The sequence below is a fragment of the Podarcis raffonei genome, chromosome 9, assembly GCF_027172205.1.
Source record: "Podarcis raffonei isolate rPodRaf1 chromosome 9, rPodRaf1.pri, whole genome shotgun sequence".
Lineage (NCBI taxonomy): Eukaryota > Metazoa > Chordata > Lepidosauria > Squamata > Lacertidae > Podarcis > Podarcis raffonei.
The window spans coordinates 20,053,575-20,066,331 of NC_070610.1; the positions used below are offsets into that span (position 1 = coordinate 20,053,575).

Genomic DNA, 12,757 nt, shown 5'->3' on the forward strand with positions numbered 1-12,757 from the left:
TGGCATCTCTTTTTCTAGAAAAATAGCACTGCCCCTTGAGATGCCCAACAGCTGGTATACAGAGGCATGTACTGCCTCCCACAGTGCAGGAAGAACATAGGCCATAGCATCTTAGTAGTCACTGTAGCCTTATCAACCATGCGGTGGAGAAAAGAGGTGTTTCACAAACATGAACATTTAATAGTGCATTTATTGATTATATTCTGTACAGACATATAATAGCAAGTTATAAACCTTTTCTTCTTTTACTTAGACCTTAATCGTATAGAACGTATTTACAGGGGAGGGTAGCCAACTTGAGGTACAAATACCCTGCCCCTCAAAAGAATATCTGAGGTATAAATACAACTATATTTTAAATAATTATTTTCATGCTTTATCTATGTTGGACAATAAACTGTGAGCAAGTATACATGTTTACAACAGACTGGTATGTACAACATACTTTTATTTTTTTTACACACACATTTGAACATTTAAAAAGTATACAAAGAATACACAAGGCTTCCCTATTGGTGAGATATGCTACTGGTGCAATCCTTAGCACGCATACATGGCAGTAATCTCTCAACTAGCGAACTGGATGTACTGCCTAATAAACTTTTTGGGTCCCGTCCCCCCCCCCCCCCCGGATAAGAATTAAAGGTATGATCTAGAACAGTCGTCTTCATCTGGTGGGTTGGGATTCTTTACTTGGTCTTGGCCTGGTCTATAGTGGGTTGCAATAGTAGCACTAACACCATCCAAATATATGCTAAAAAGAGAGAGAGCAATTGGTCTCCACATGCATGTTTGGGTTAAAAGCTAGTACTGGGTCTGAAAAGTTGAAGACTACTGATCTAGAACAGCTTTTCCCCTCAGGTCACATCTGAAACAGTTGGTTCCAATCCATATCTGATCCTTGGCAGTATTCCTTGCAAGGGCAAAGGGTTTAACCTCTGGGTTTGGTACAGAGACGCAAACCACATCAAGAGAATTACTAAAATCCCTGCTACGTTCTTCATGATTTCTGAACAGATATCACAAGGACTGTTGTCCCTGGAAACTTCTCCCTGAAATGCTGCAAGCAGATCAACACACAAAGAAGTTCCCCAGCCTGCCGGGTGTCCCTCACTGCAAATCTTCTCTCTCTCTTGTTGTTCCTCACCTGATATTTGCATGCATGTCCTACTGCAACATGCAAAGAACAGAACATGAACGGAGAGAAGCAAACGAGAGACACAGTGACATAAAACACTATGAAATAAAAATGGGCCAATAATGTGGACATAGGCGATTGCTAGGAACCAGACACAATCCACCAACACACCACAATTCTTCATCACACAACCCCTTAACAAAACAAGTAAAAAATAATAATATAACACTGTCAATGGTAACAACGGGCTGCTTCCAGCTGCATCACTGCCCTGGGATGGGGAAAGAAGGCAACCATGAGGTCACAAGGGCTTTTCTAGGTTGAGAGCGTGAGCAAAATGGAACCAACTGTCCAGCAGGTCACTCCATCTTTCGTAAGACTCACCTGTGTGTGCGTGAGCAGCCTGTTCTAGCTTTTGCAGGGAGGGCTAAAAGGCTGGGTTCCAGGGGCAGAGTCCGAGGGTAGAGATATTATAGACGACTGCATAAAAAGTCCTTGCTTTGAAAAAAATCACTTTCCAATCTACACCCCCCCAATCTCGCCTTACATTGGTTCAGCACATCTCTGTGCTAATACTGCATTTCTACATCAAAGAACAACCCTTACATGGAATCAGAGAATTGTAGAGTTGAAAGGGACCCTGAGGATCATCTCGTCCAACCCACTACAATGCAGGAATAGGCTGTTCCATATGGGGATCGAACCTGCGACCTACATGGGACTCTAGATTGGGTTTTGGTAGGAAGAAGGCAATAGTCCTAGCAAGGGTCCAAGCCCTGCTTTGGGGGATACTGTATTTCATATTTCACATTCACAGAAACGCAAAATTATTGAATGGAAGAGTTGGAATGGATCCAAAGGGTCATTTAACTCAACCCCTTAGAATGCATTGAACTGCATCTGAACATAAGAAGCTGCCTGGATCAGGCCAATGGCCTATCTAGTCCAGCATCCTGTTCTCACAGATGCCTAAGAGAAGCCCGCAAACATGACCTCAGCACCAGACAATTGCATCTACAGCTTCTAAGGAAGGCAAAATAACAGCACAATTCTATACACATCTTTCCTAGATATCGTTACTCTTTTATTATGGCTATCTTGCTTCCCCCAAAGAGGATGTTTAGAGTTTATAGGTCTAGGTTTCTTGTAAAGGTGGTTGACCTGAAGCATGGTAGGCCTCATCACTCTGACCCTCCTATTTATCCTAACCTGCAGTCCTTTACATTACACCACATAATCCGATAGCCACAGTACCCTTTCTTATCCAAACCTCTGAACGTTTTGGAGGTCCCCTCCCTTCAAACTAAGTGGATAAAATGAGGTTATATGGTTATAGTGGAGTGGAATATATGAAGACTTTCGAACTCCTAACACGGTATTCTATTACAATGAATCGCTTTAGAACTTGAGAATGCTCCAGTTATGACGTATTCCAGTGCTGACTTTTCAAGCCACTGAAAGCAGTTTCAGCTCATGCCACAAGCTTTCCGTTCATTCCTATGAGATTCATTCAGAAGAGAGGATTGTTAAAAGACCACGGCCAATACTTTCAACAGGTACTTGTGCAGGAAGGTGGCTGTGGAGAAAACTTTGCGCTTAAAAGTAAAAAAATACCCCATTCCTTTCAACGTATATCTTTTTCAAGGACCTTAACTCCCAAGACATTCTCCGTCTGAGAAGTAGAAATATGGGTGCTGTCAGATTCACACGCATTTCGTTTTTTGAAACATGTGCCCAAGAGGCTTCTAAGTGGGTGCACCTGCAAATGGAAAGCAGTGTTCTTCAAGCTTGGGTCCCCAGATGTTGTCACAATTACAACTCCTCTCCTCTCTTGATTGGTGGCTTAGCTGGCAGGGAATGATAGGAGTTACAGTTCAACTCTGGGACCCCAAGCTTGAAGAACCCCAGTATAAAACATGAGCATGGCAAATACGGGTCTTCTGCAGGTGCACTTTTGAGGAAGCTGTCAACAACCACAACTCCAGGTTTCACACACACTCTTTGTAGACTCAGATTTACCTGGGTGTAACGCAGGTGAAAAGGCTCTGAGAACTTTAAAACAGGAAACTCATCTTTAGGAGGATTGGGTTGGTATCCAACAAAATTGTTCCATTCATGAAGGATTTCTGCTAGTGCAATGGAGTCCCCCTTTTCTCCCCTCCCCATACACCCTCCAAATCTGTTCTGGGGTTTCCCCCAACTCTCTGGAGCAGATTTGAGGGGATGTGCAGGGAGAAAAGAGGAAGGCAAAGTTTTGTCGTGCAAACAGAAGTCCTTGCATGATGGAATACAACCCAAGGTCCATGCAAAAGACACAAGTTGAAATGCGTCAGGGATTCATTTTATTCGCTTCAGCTATCTTCATTTGCAAGTGTTGAGCTTCAGCTTTCCTTGCCATGTTTGTGGCAGCTCCTCCATTTTCCTTTTCAGATATACACAAGTAATAACAGGACACATGAGCAAAGACTAGCTTGCGATGGTCTGTTGGACAGACAAAAAGCTCCTAGGCCTACCTCCCCCTCACAGATTAAAATCTTCCCCAATGCTCTTGAGTGTCCCAGACACTTCCAATTCCCCTACTCTTGTTTTCTACAACTCCACTCAACAATTACATAGTCATTCACACCTCTGCCTCTGTGCAAACCTTCCTTCACTTGCTTTAGCGAGACCCCATGGATGAGTGCCAACAAATCCAGTGGATGCAACAGTCCCTCAACAAATGGCACACAGATACATACAATAAACCTAACATTATATAGGAAAGAATCATTTCCACTACAATCCAGAAATATATATTTAAAGTCTTAAGGGTTTTGCTTCTCAGAAGCAATTCACACTGTCTAAGCAACATAGTATAGTATTATTTAAAAAAAAGAAAGAAAAAGGTTGCACCATCCAATATATTCCAGTCAAGGCCTACAGTATAGGCCTAATACCGATAGGAAGCAGCTTTGAAAATGTACTGTTTGCCACAGACATTGGAAGTGAGAATCCTGGGCCCATTCCAGACACACTTTCTTCATGGCAAGACTTATTAGGCCACGCTGTGGCCCGTTCTGTAACAATCAACAGTTCCGGGAAGTATCTATTCGCGTTGCGGCCACGTTGGTCTGCTTCAGTCGTCACCTGGACTTTGCTTCTTTCGTCTCCAGGTTCTGATTACTGAAAGAGTCTCTGATCTTAATGACTTCGGCTGCACACAAGTGTCCAAAAGCCTTTGTGTACCAGTCAGGTTTGTGGCCCCTGTTTCCAAGAAAGAAAATGCATGCTTGAAGCTGGTCATAGCAGACGTAACTTGGAAGGAACAAGAGATGGAACAGGAATCCTTGGAACAAGTATTCAGTTGCTGGGGAGCAGGGATAGGGAACTTTGGAAGCTGCCATTGGTCCATCTAACTGCCTAATGTCTACAGTGATTGGCAGGCGCTCTCCAAGATTTCAGACTGGGGGCGTTCCCTGCCTTCCCTGGAGATGCCCACCTGGAACCTTCTGCATGCAGCGAAGGTGTCTTACCATTAAGGTGACAATGGATCTTCGACAACCACATTCTTGTTCTGTTAATGATTTGAGATTCCACATCGCATGCTATAGTGCAACTATGGGCAGGGTATGCATTCACATAAATATGCACACCAACTGTAAACAAAATAAATGGAAGTGCAAACGAAAGCTCCACAAATGGGGGGGTGGAATTTGTGATGGAGGGACCAGACTTCCAAGAGGAATCGCTTTTGAATATGTTGCACATCTCTGTGGTGGGATTGCAAGGAGTTCTTGTGTGAATCATTTGTGAAGTTGGCCATTTAAAATAATCAATTAAAACCAATCATCATCTCTTCTGCACTATGCAAATGAGGAAGGGGAAGGACAACACAGCTGATTCTGGGCCATACGGCAGTTAATTCTTCTAACAGGGATTGGAAGTTAAAACAACGGAAGAGGAAAAAGTGAAGAAAAAAGGCTTACCTTAAATCAGTTCTGCACATATAGGTGAGTTTGGATTTTCCTGATCCAGAAGGTTCAATGAGATACCTGGACAAGAGCACATTCACTCTAACGCCAAGGACTGCAGCACGGTCATGGTCCACTGAGGAGCTTAAAAGTGCACAAGCGCCTTTAGATAAATTCGTCCTCCAAGTCCTGTTAGGAACAAGAACAGCTTTATAACAAAAGACTGCGTAGATGCCAGCTAGCCAGGTTTTTATTGTTTGCCGCCAATAGCCTTTACAACGTAACTTACAGAACAAGTAAATCCAAGAGGATGTTAAAAACAAATAAACATTCAGAAATGCAAGCTGTCAAAGTTTAAAATTCTGAACGTCTCCAAATAATTTAAATTAAAATCTCATTGGCAGTAAAAAAAAAAAAAGTAGGTGGTAACATTCTTGCTACAAGTACATATAAATCTACCCTGTAGAAAACAAGTTTGTATGTATCAGCCAGCAACCATTAATTTTAACATAGCGGACTGACCTATTTCTTTTTAAATGAAGAGCTTGCTTAAATGTAGGCTTCATACATTTCAGGTAGTGGAGGTATTTAAAAAATAAACAAATCAGTAGATGAATCAATGTATCTACATTTTAGCTAGCTGTATTGATAAAAGGGTTTTGCAGGCTCTGTCCTTCATAAATCTGCCAGGGGTGAAATCTGCAAGATTACCTTAGGACGACATAGTCTCTGGCTGGGTGGGGTGCCAGGCTGTTCTGTACATACTGGTATACATCAGTCTGGCTGTCCAAAGTCTCAATCACTTTAGCATCCAGAAGATCTTCATCCCAAAGATGCTGTTCTTTAAGTAAACGGTTCAAGATCTCTTCAGGAACTGCAGGGATTTCAACCGTGGATTTCCATAACCGGAGAGGTGGACCCTCAGAAACCTGGAAAGCATTGTCACCATAAGTAGCTATATATGCTTACACAGTTAACTATGCTCGACAAGCTAGCCGTTTAAGCCTGATTAATTTTGAAAGTGTAAATTCAAAATTGAGCCAAGTTGAAAACAAAGAAAGGGATCAAGCCTCTTTTTAATATATAGTAGTTACTGTGCAAGGGACACGGGTGGCGCTGTGGGTTAAACCACAGAGCCTAGGGCTTGCCGATCAGAAGGTTGGCAGTTTGAATCCCGCGACGGGGCGAGCTCCCGTTGCTTGGTCCCTGCTCCTGCCAACCTAGCAGTTTGAAAGCATGTCAAAGTGCAAGTAGATAAATAGGTACCGCTCCGGCGGTAAGGTAAACGGCGTTTCCGTGCGCTGCTGTGGTTCACCAGAAGCGGCTTAGTCATGCTGGCCACTTGACCCGGAAGCTGTACGCCGGCTCCCTTGGCCAATAAAGCAAGATGAGCGCTGCAACCCCCAAGTCGATCACTACTGGACCTAATGGTCAGGGGTCCCTTTACCTTAGTTACTGTGCAAATGTCTAAGTTATGTCTGGTGGATAGTATCTGTCCTCAAAGCACTTATTCCGAAGTGACCCACTGACTTCAGTCTCTTGAGGCTGAAATTCTAACTCCGATAAGCCCCACTGTGTACAAAAAGACTTACTTCTGAATAGACATGCTTAGGACTGCACTGTTAAAGAATTGCAGGGGGTGAACAGATCCTAAGTGCAACCCATGGACCACATAAGAAATGGTGTGGTCAGAAGCCCTTCGATGATTGTAGCAGCTATCTTCCTGTTGGCTGCAGTTCCCTTGTCTTTACTGATCCTGCCAGCAGGGCTGTTGCTAGAGGGCAAGTGAGTAGACCATGGTGGCAGTTCTGGAGGAGAGCTGGAATATCTCTACCGCAGTCAACTGGAGGCTTCTGACTCCATGTATAAACCAGACCTGAATTTTCTGCTTGGCAAAGGCCTTAAATTCTATACTGCCCCTCAGTCCACATACCATTTTCGCCCATAAAATGCTACATTGGTTTGACCTTCTCTGAAATGTTAATAACTTTGGATGATTTCATCATTGGCTCAAGCTTAACATTTTGCTGGCAATCAGCTCTGCAAAATGATTTCAGATCAGATCAGTTTGTTCCATCTTTCTCACTTTTGGGAGAAGCCCTAGTGAGTGGGAATATTATTTGAAGTTTGCCAAGTTTAAGGCAGTCATTATTTTCCCCCTTTCCAAATGTACTCTCTCTGTGATTTCACTTTCTATGTGAAATGCATCGAGATTTAACAACAGTCCTGGAGTTGTGCTAATATACCTTCTTGTAGGCAAGCTCTGCTTGCTCCGAGGTGGAACAGTTGACCCAGCCTTTAAATTTATCCTTAATCTCCTTAAGCAAATCATCCATACAGTCCTGGATGTAAAAACGGTAGTCGGCAGGTTCAGAGTTATTAGTTTTGCCTAGTTCCTCCAAGCTCAGAGGCCGAAGATCTTGCTCCGTGTAGGAATTCCGGCATCTACTCATTTCTTCAGGGATCTGAGAGTATGGGAACAAGGAGGATAAAATGGTCGGAAGGTTCAAAACTACAGACACGATGACTCAGTATAAGACTGGTTGCCAGTCTTATCAGGTCAATAACTAGACAATGCAATTTAGCATATTGCATGATATTAAAAGACCCAAGGAAGAAGTGTATAGTGGAATATTCACCTGAAACAGCTTCTTACACTCTGCAATCATGTGGCCCAGACCTTGCGTTGCAGCCAAATTCTCATTTAAATCTTTCTGATCGGGTTTCCCCAGACTCTGTTTCCTCTGCATCACCCTGTTAACGCAATCACCATTAATTAGTTGTGATGAAAGAAAAGTTGTCAGGACTATATTGGGAGCGCCAAGGTGTGCTTTCCTGTGTGAACGAAGTAACATGAAATGAAAAAGCTAGGAACCACACCTGAACGCTGATAATAAATCTTGCGCTCTAGGTCTAAACATGATCTTCATTTTCAACCATATAGAAGGATCTGGCAACTTCTGTTTCAGTGTATCTGAAGAAGTGTGCATGCACACGAAAGCTCATACCAAGAACTAACTTAGTTGGTCTTCAAGGTGCTACTGGAAGGAATTTTTTTTATTATTTTCAACCATGTAATGGAATGGCCAGATGAATTTAGCACACGTGTTCATCGTCATGTTGAATGCAGAATTAAAAAAATGCCTTGCGTGATCATCACAGGCATAATCACTAGCACCTTTCCCTTAAAAGTCCCCTCAACCTGTTTCCACTGTTCAGTGGGAAGAATTTGCACTAGCCCAAAGGTAGACTGATTTTTTTTAAAGGGGGAAAGAGTTCAAAGCGTCTTAAGGAAAGGCTTATTTAAGTGCCCAACAAACCACCAGCGAGGATGCCAGGAAGGAACAGAGGACTGAGCTACCTGGAGACTTGCCTTGGGGAAGAATTTTCCCTCTTGAGGGTGTTCAAGTGGAAAAGCGAAGGCGCTAAGCACACAGCCAGGTTTGTCGGCGTCATCTGGTTTTCCTTCACAGCAGCTGTGACGTCACTCAAAAAGTATAGGAGGATCTGTAGGACTTCTCTGTTCTCATCTGGTAGAAGCATAATGGCTGCCTTGATCGCCTGGAGATGCTGGTCCTTTGGCACATCTGCATAAGATTAGCAACCCTCTCGTCAAGTCATTGATTTTCCACACATATAGCACGAATGCGTCCCAAAGCAAACTCTTAGCTTCAAATACTTCTGACTCGAGTCTGAAGCGATTTCCTTCAGAGCGCTGCATACCATTCAAGGCACAAGACTGGATTTCCCTCCCCCCCCACACTTTTTTTTTTAGTCAACAGCTTAACTGCCCTCAGGTATTTCCTGCCTAGCGAGAGACTCAACAGTAAAACAAAGCTGTGCATATTCCAGAGTTAAATTTAGAATTTCATTTTGAGAGCCACACACTTCTGCAGACTCGCTAAAAGGGCTGTTAAATTAGATTGGTGGGGGGGAACCCTCCTTCGATTTATTAACATGGGTGGCGACGAAAATGCAAACACTAAGCTCAGCCAACCTGGACTCCAGCAAAAATTCATACACACCAGTGAAACACGCTCCTCAACTGGGGAGGCAATTAAAATAAATAGCCCTTAAAAACGGTTCCCAACTTTGGCACCACAAAATATCCAGACGGTACTTCAATAAGCAGAGAGGATTGCTTCATCGAACAATGATGTAGTCAGTGAAGACTGGGTGGGGAGTCATCCTAATGTACCGACACATAGCATTGCACAGATCCATGGCTACAGAGCACAACAAATACTTTCAATAGCAAATGTCCTTTTTTTTAAAAAAAAAAATACGGCCGGTGGCGGCGGGGGGACAACTGACAAAATAGTAAGAGATCTTGATTTGTTTTGATGCACCAGGGGTTGAAAAATATCCAAAAGCCACTCAAGGGACTCATGGAAGTGGTCTCAAATTGTGGAGTGTGCTCCGCTTGGGGGAGTTGCGTACATGGAAGAAAAGAACACAAAAATCGAGGGAAGGATGAGATCTGGAGGCAAGTAGCTCTTGCCTCTCACCATCAGCCAAGACGCAAAGGGGTGGGCCAAATGTTCGCTAGTATTTATTTGATTTATTAGATTTAGATACCTTCACCAAAAGATCTCAGGGCAGTTCACAAGATAAAAACATGAGATACAGTGGTACCTCGGGTTAAGCACTTAATTCGTTCCGGAGGTCCGTACTTAACCTGAAACTGTTCTTAACCTGAAGCACCACTTTAGCTAATGGGGCCTCCTGCTGCTACCGCGCTGCCAGAGCACGATTTCTGTTCTCATCCTGAAGAAAAGTTCTTAACCTGAAGCACTATTTCTGGGCTAGCGGAGTCTGTAACCTGAAGCGTATGTAACCTGAAGCATATGTAACCCAAGGTACCACTGTAATAGCAAAAATAGATAGCTAAAACAGAAACAAGAAGAGTTTGGATTTGATATCCCGCTTTACCACTACCCGAAGGAGTCTCAAAGCGGCCAACATTCTCCTTTCCCTTCCTCCCCCACAACAAACACTCTGTGAGGTGAGTGGGGCTGAGAGACTTCAGAGAAGTGTGACTGGCCCAAGGTCACCCAGCAGCTGCATGTGGAGGAGCGGAGACGTGAACCTGGTTCCCCAGATTACGAGTCTACCGCTCTTAACCACTACACCACACTGGCTCTCAACAACAAAACAATAACCCCACCCTCCCACACATTTAAAAGGCTGTAGAATATTAATCAGCCAAGGGCCTGGTTGAAGAGGGACATTTTCACCTGGCACCTAAAGATGTATAAGGAATGCCAGATGAACCTCCCCAGGGAGAGCATTCCACAAATGAGGAGCCACTGCAGAAAAGGCCCGCTCTCGTGTTGACACCCTCAGGACCTTATGTGGAGAAGGCACATGAAGAAGAGCCTCAGATGATGATGGTGGAGTCCGGTAGTAGAGAATTCTCATTGTATTTATGAAGGCAGGTGCTCCCACCACCTGACCCATATCAGCCCAAGCTGATGTCATGAGGTTATGTTTTCCTGTTCTTGTGTGTTTTAAGACGGGTCGGAGATGTCATATTTTATTCCTCTTCCCAACACCAATGTGGGATTAGTGCCCCAATCCACAAACGATGGATACATAGCATGGAGGTCACACACTGCCTAGATGGTTGGTACCAGACTGGGGTGCAGCAGAAAGCAGAGGAGGCTCAGAAACGATGGGCAAGCTGGGAAAGCAGGAGGAACACTAGAACTGCCTTATCCAATCCAGGACATTGTTGTTGGGACTACAATGTCCACCATCCTTACTATTGGCCAAGCTGGCTGGGATGATGGACAAGAGCCAAGGCTGGGCAAGACTGCTCTGGGCAAACACACATGATACAAGATACATCTGATCATAGCACTATGCAAACAAATGAGGAATAGCCACTTCTGCCTGCCCCTCACATCATGGGGCATGTGAATTTTTCATAATATGCACATTGATACTAAATACCGTATTTTTCTGTGTATAAGACAAGCAATTTTGACCCAAAAATGAAGTTCACAATGTAGGCTCGTCTTATACACGGGTAGTGCTGAGGGGGGGACGCGCGAATGGTTTTTTGGTGCGAGCCTGAGATTGTAAGTGGCGATTGGCTGCTTGATTGTTTTTCTTTCGGGGGGATGCCGAAAATCGCTCACCCACCAGAACGCAGCACTCAACTCGCATCGCTTACAATTGCTGCTTACAATCTCGGGCTCGCACTTCGTTTCAGTCCCAAACGGACATGCTTTGCATTGCAAGGAGAGGTGGCTACTTGAGAATGGCTACAAATGAAACTACGAACAACCCAGGACTTACATTGGTAGATCTGTAGGAAAGTCTCTGAAAGTTTGTTGGTTATGAGTGGCTCTGGCAGATCGCGGAAATATTGCTTCAGCATGTCGGCCACATCATAGGCAGACTGCCCTTCATAATTTATTTTGCCTGTTGAGCTCTCATTCATCTGTCGCAACGCCTGGATTCTTGACTTGACTCCAGATTTTCGAAAAAGCCCAACCTATGCGACAAAAAGAACAGGGACATTTATTTGAGGGTATATTGTGCTTGCTGTTAATAATGTGTGAGGATTCTGAAACCAGAATTCTAGTTGCCATGTCAAACAATCAGGGAAGAAGGTATCACACAAGCTTTTCCTGGACATCAAAACCTTTCCAAAGGTAAGCAGTTGATCCACTTGTGGAAGAACATGCAAATATGCTGCTGCCCCCTGCCCCCCCCCCCAGAGTCTGAAGTAGTACAACACAGCTATTTTTGTCGGATACACTGATATAGGATGGAGGAGAATGGCAGAAATTGTTTTTGAGTCTGAAGCTCATAGTCCAATTCCAAACCTATTTGTTTGACTCACTTAAACAAGAAGACAAAAGGACTTGTGAACAGCTGTGAAAATAAAGTTCCGGGATCATCAGGCAGCCTGAAACCCAGGGGTAGAGCAAGGAATCTAACCTGATCCAGGCAGTGGTTGCGAAGGTATCGCATGGCTTGCTGAATGCTCTGAGGAAGAGGCTGTCCTGTACGCTGGACATTAACGGTGAGGGGAACGCCAAACACATTTCGGTCTTTATAATCTGGAACTTTGATCCTTTTCATAAACTTTGGCACAGCCCTGCAGAAGAGAAGGAATACGGTCAAGATGAACAACCTTCCAAGTGTGCTGTCTCTTTCCAAAACATCTCACATTTCTATTTCTATCTGCGGGCTGTCGAATAAGTAGCACACCAGAAAACATCGACTTGACTCACTGAGAATATCAATATAGAAATCTTGATTGTGGCACTGAGTTGACATTCCATTATGTTAAATGGGGGGAGACACACAAGGTAAGGAGAAGAACCATTAACAGATTTTAAGGGGTTTTATGGGCGAACAAAGAATATAGACAGACAGGCGAACAAAGAATATAGTTGATTTAGACACCTGCTTTTTATTAAATTAAAACTTAAATAAACATGCATTTTATTACTCTTATTTTTGCATTTTTATATACTGCATTTCCTCTAGCATGGAGCACAAGGCTGTGTATGTAGGATTCTTGGATGTCTTCCACCTATGTACTGATCAGAACTACCGCCCCATCCCAAATGCTGAAGGAAGTGAGATATAACAAAACAAAAGTTATATTTCACTTAGAATAACAACTTGAATGGCTTTTCATTCTCTTTTA

General features: G+C 43.6%; 1 protein-coding gene across 4 annotated transcripts in view; it reads right to left on the reverse strand.

Moving 5' to 3' along the window:
• Positions 1-2,105: 2,105 nt before the first annotated feature.
• Positions 2,106-12,757, reverse strand: part of DLC1 (DLC1 Rho GTPase activating protein) — a 123,428-nt gene continuing 112,776 nt past the window's right edge. For 3 of the 4 annotated variants that reach the window (XM_053404320.1, XM_053404322.1, XM_053404323.1), the window contains 8 exons: positions 12,040-12,199; positions 11,392-11,590; positions 8,450-8,675; positions 7,728-7,842; positions 7,335-7,553; positions 5,800-6,017; positions 5,104-5,277; positions 2,106-4,381 (listed from right to left, as the gene is read on the reverse strand). In XM_053404320.1, coding sequence (XP_053260295.1) covers positions 4,261-4,381; positions 5,104-5,277; positions 5,800-6,017; positions 7,335-7,553; positions 7,728-7,842; positions 8,450-8,675; positions 11,392-11,590; positions 12,040-12,199 — 1,432 coding nt within the window. In that variant the 3' untranslated portion in view covers positions 2,106-4,260. The remainder of the gene's footprint in view (positions 4,382-5,103; positions 5,278-5,799; positions 6,018-7,334; positions 7,554-7,727; positions 7,843-8,449; positions 8,676-11,391; positions 11,591-12,039; positions 12,200-12,757) is intronic. The other variant, XM_053404321.1, reaches the window with a different exon arrangement.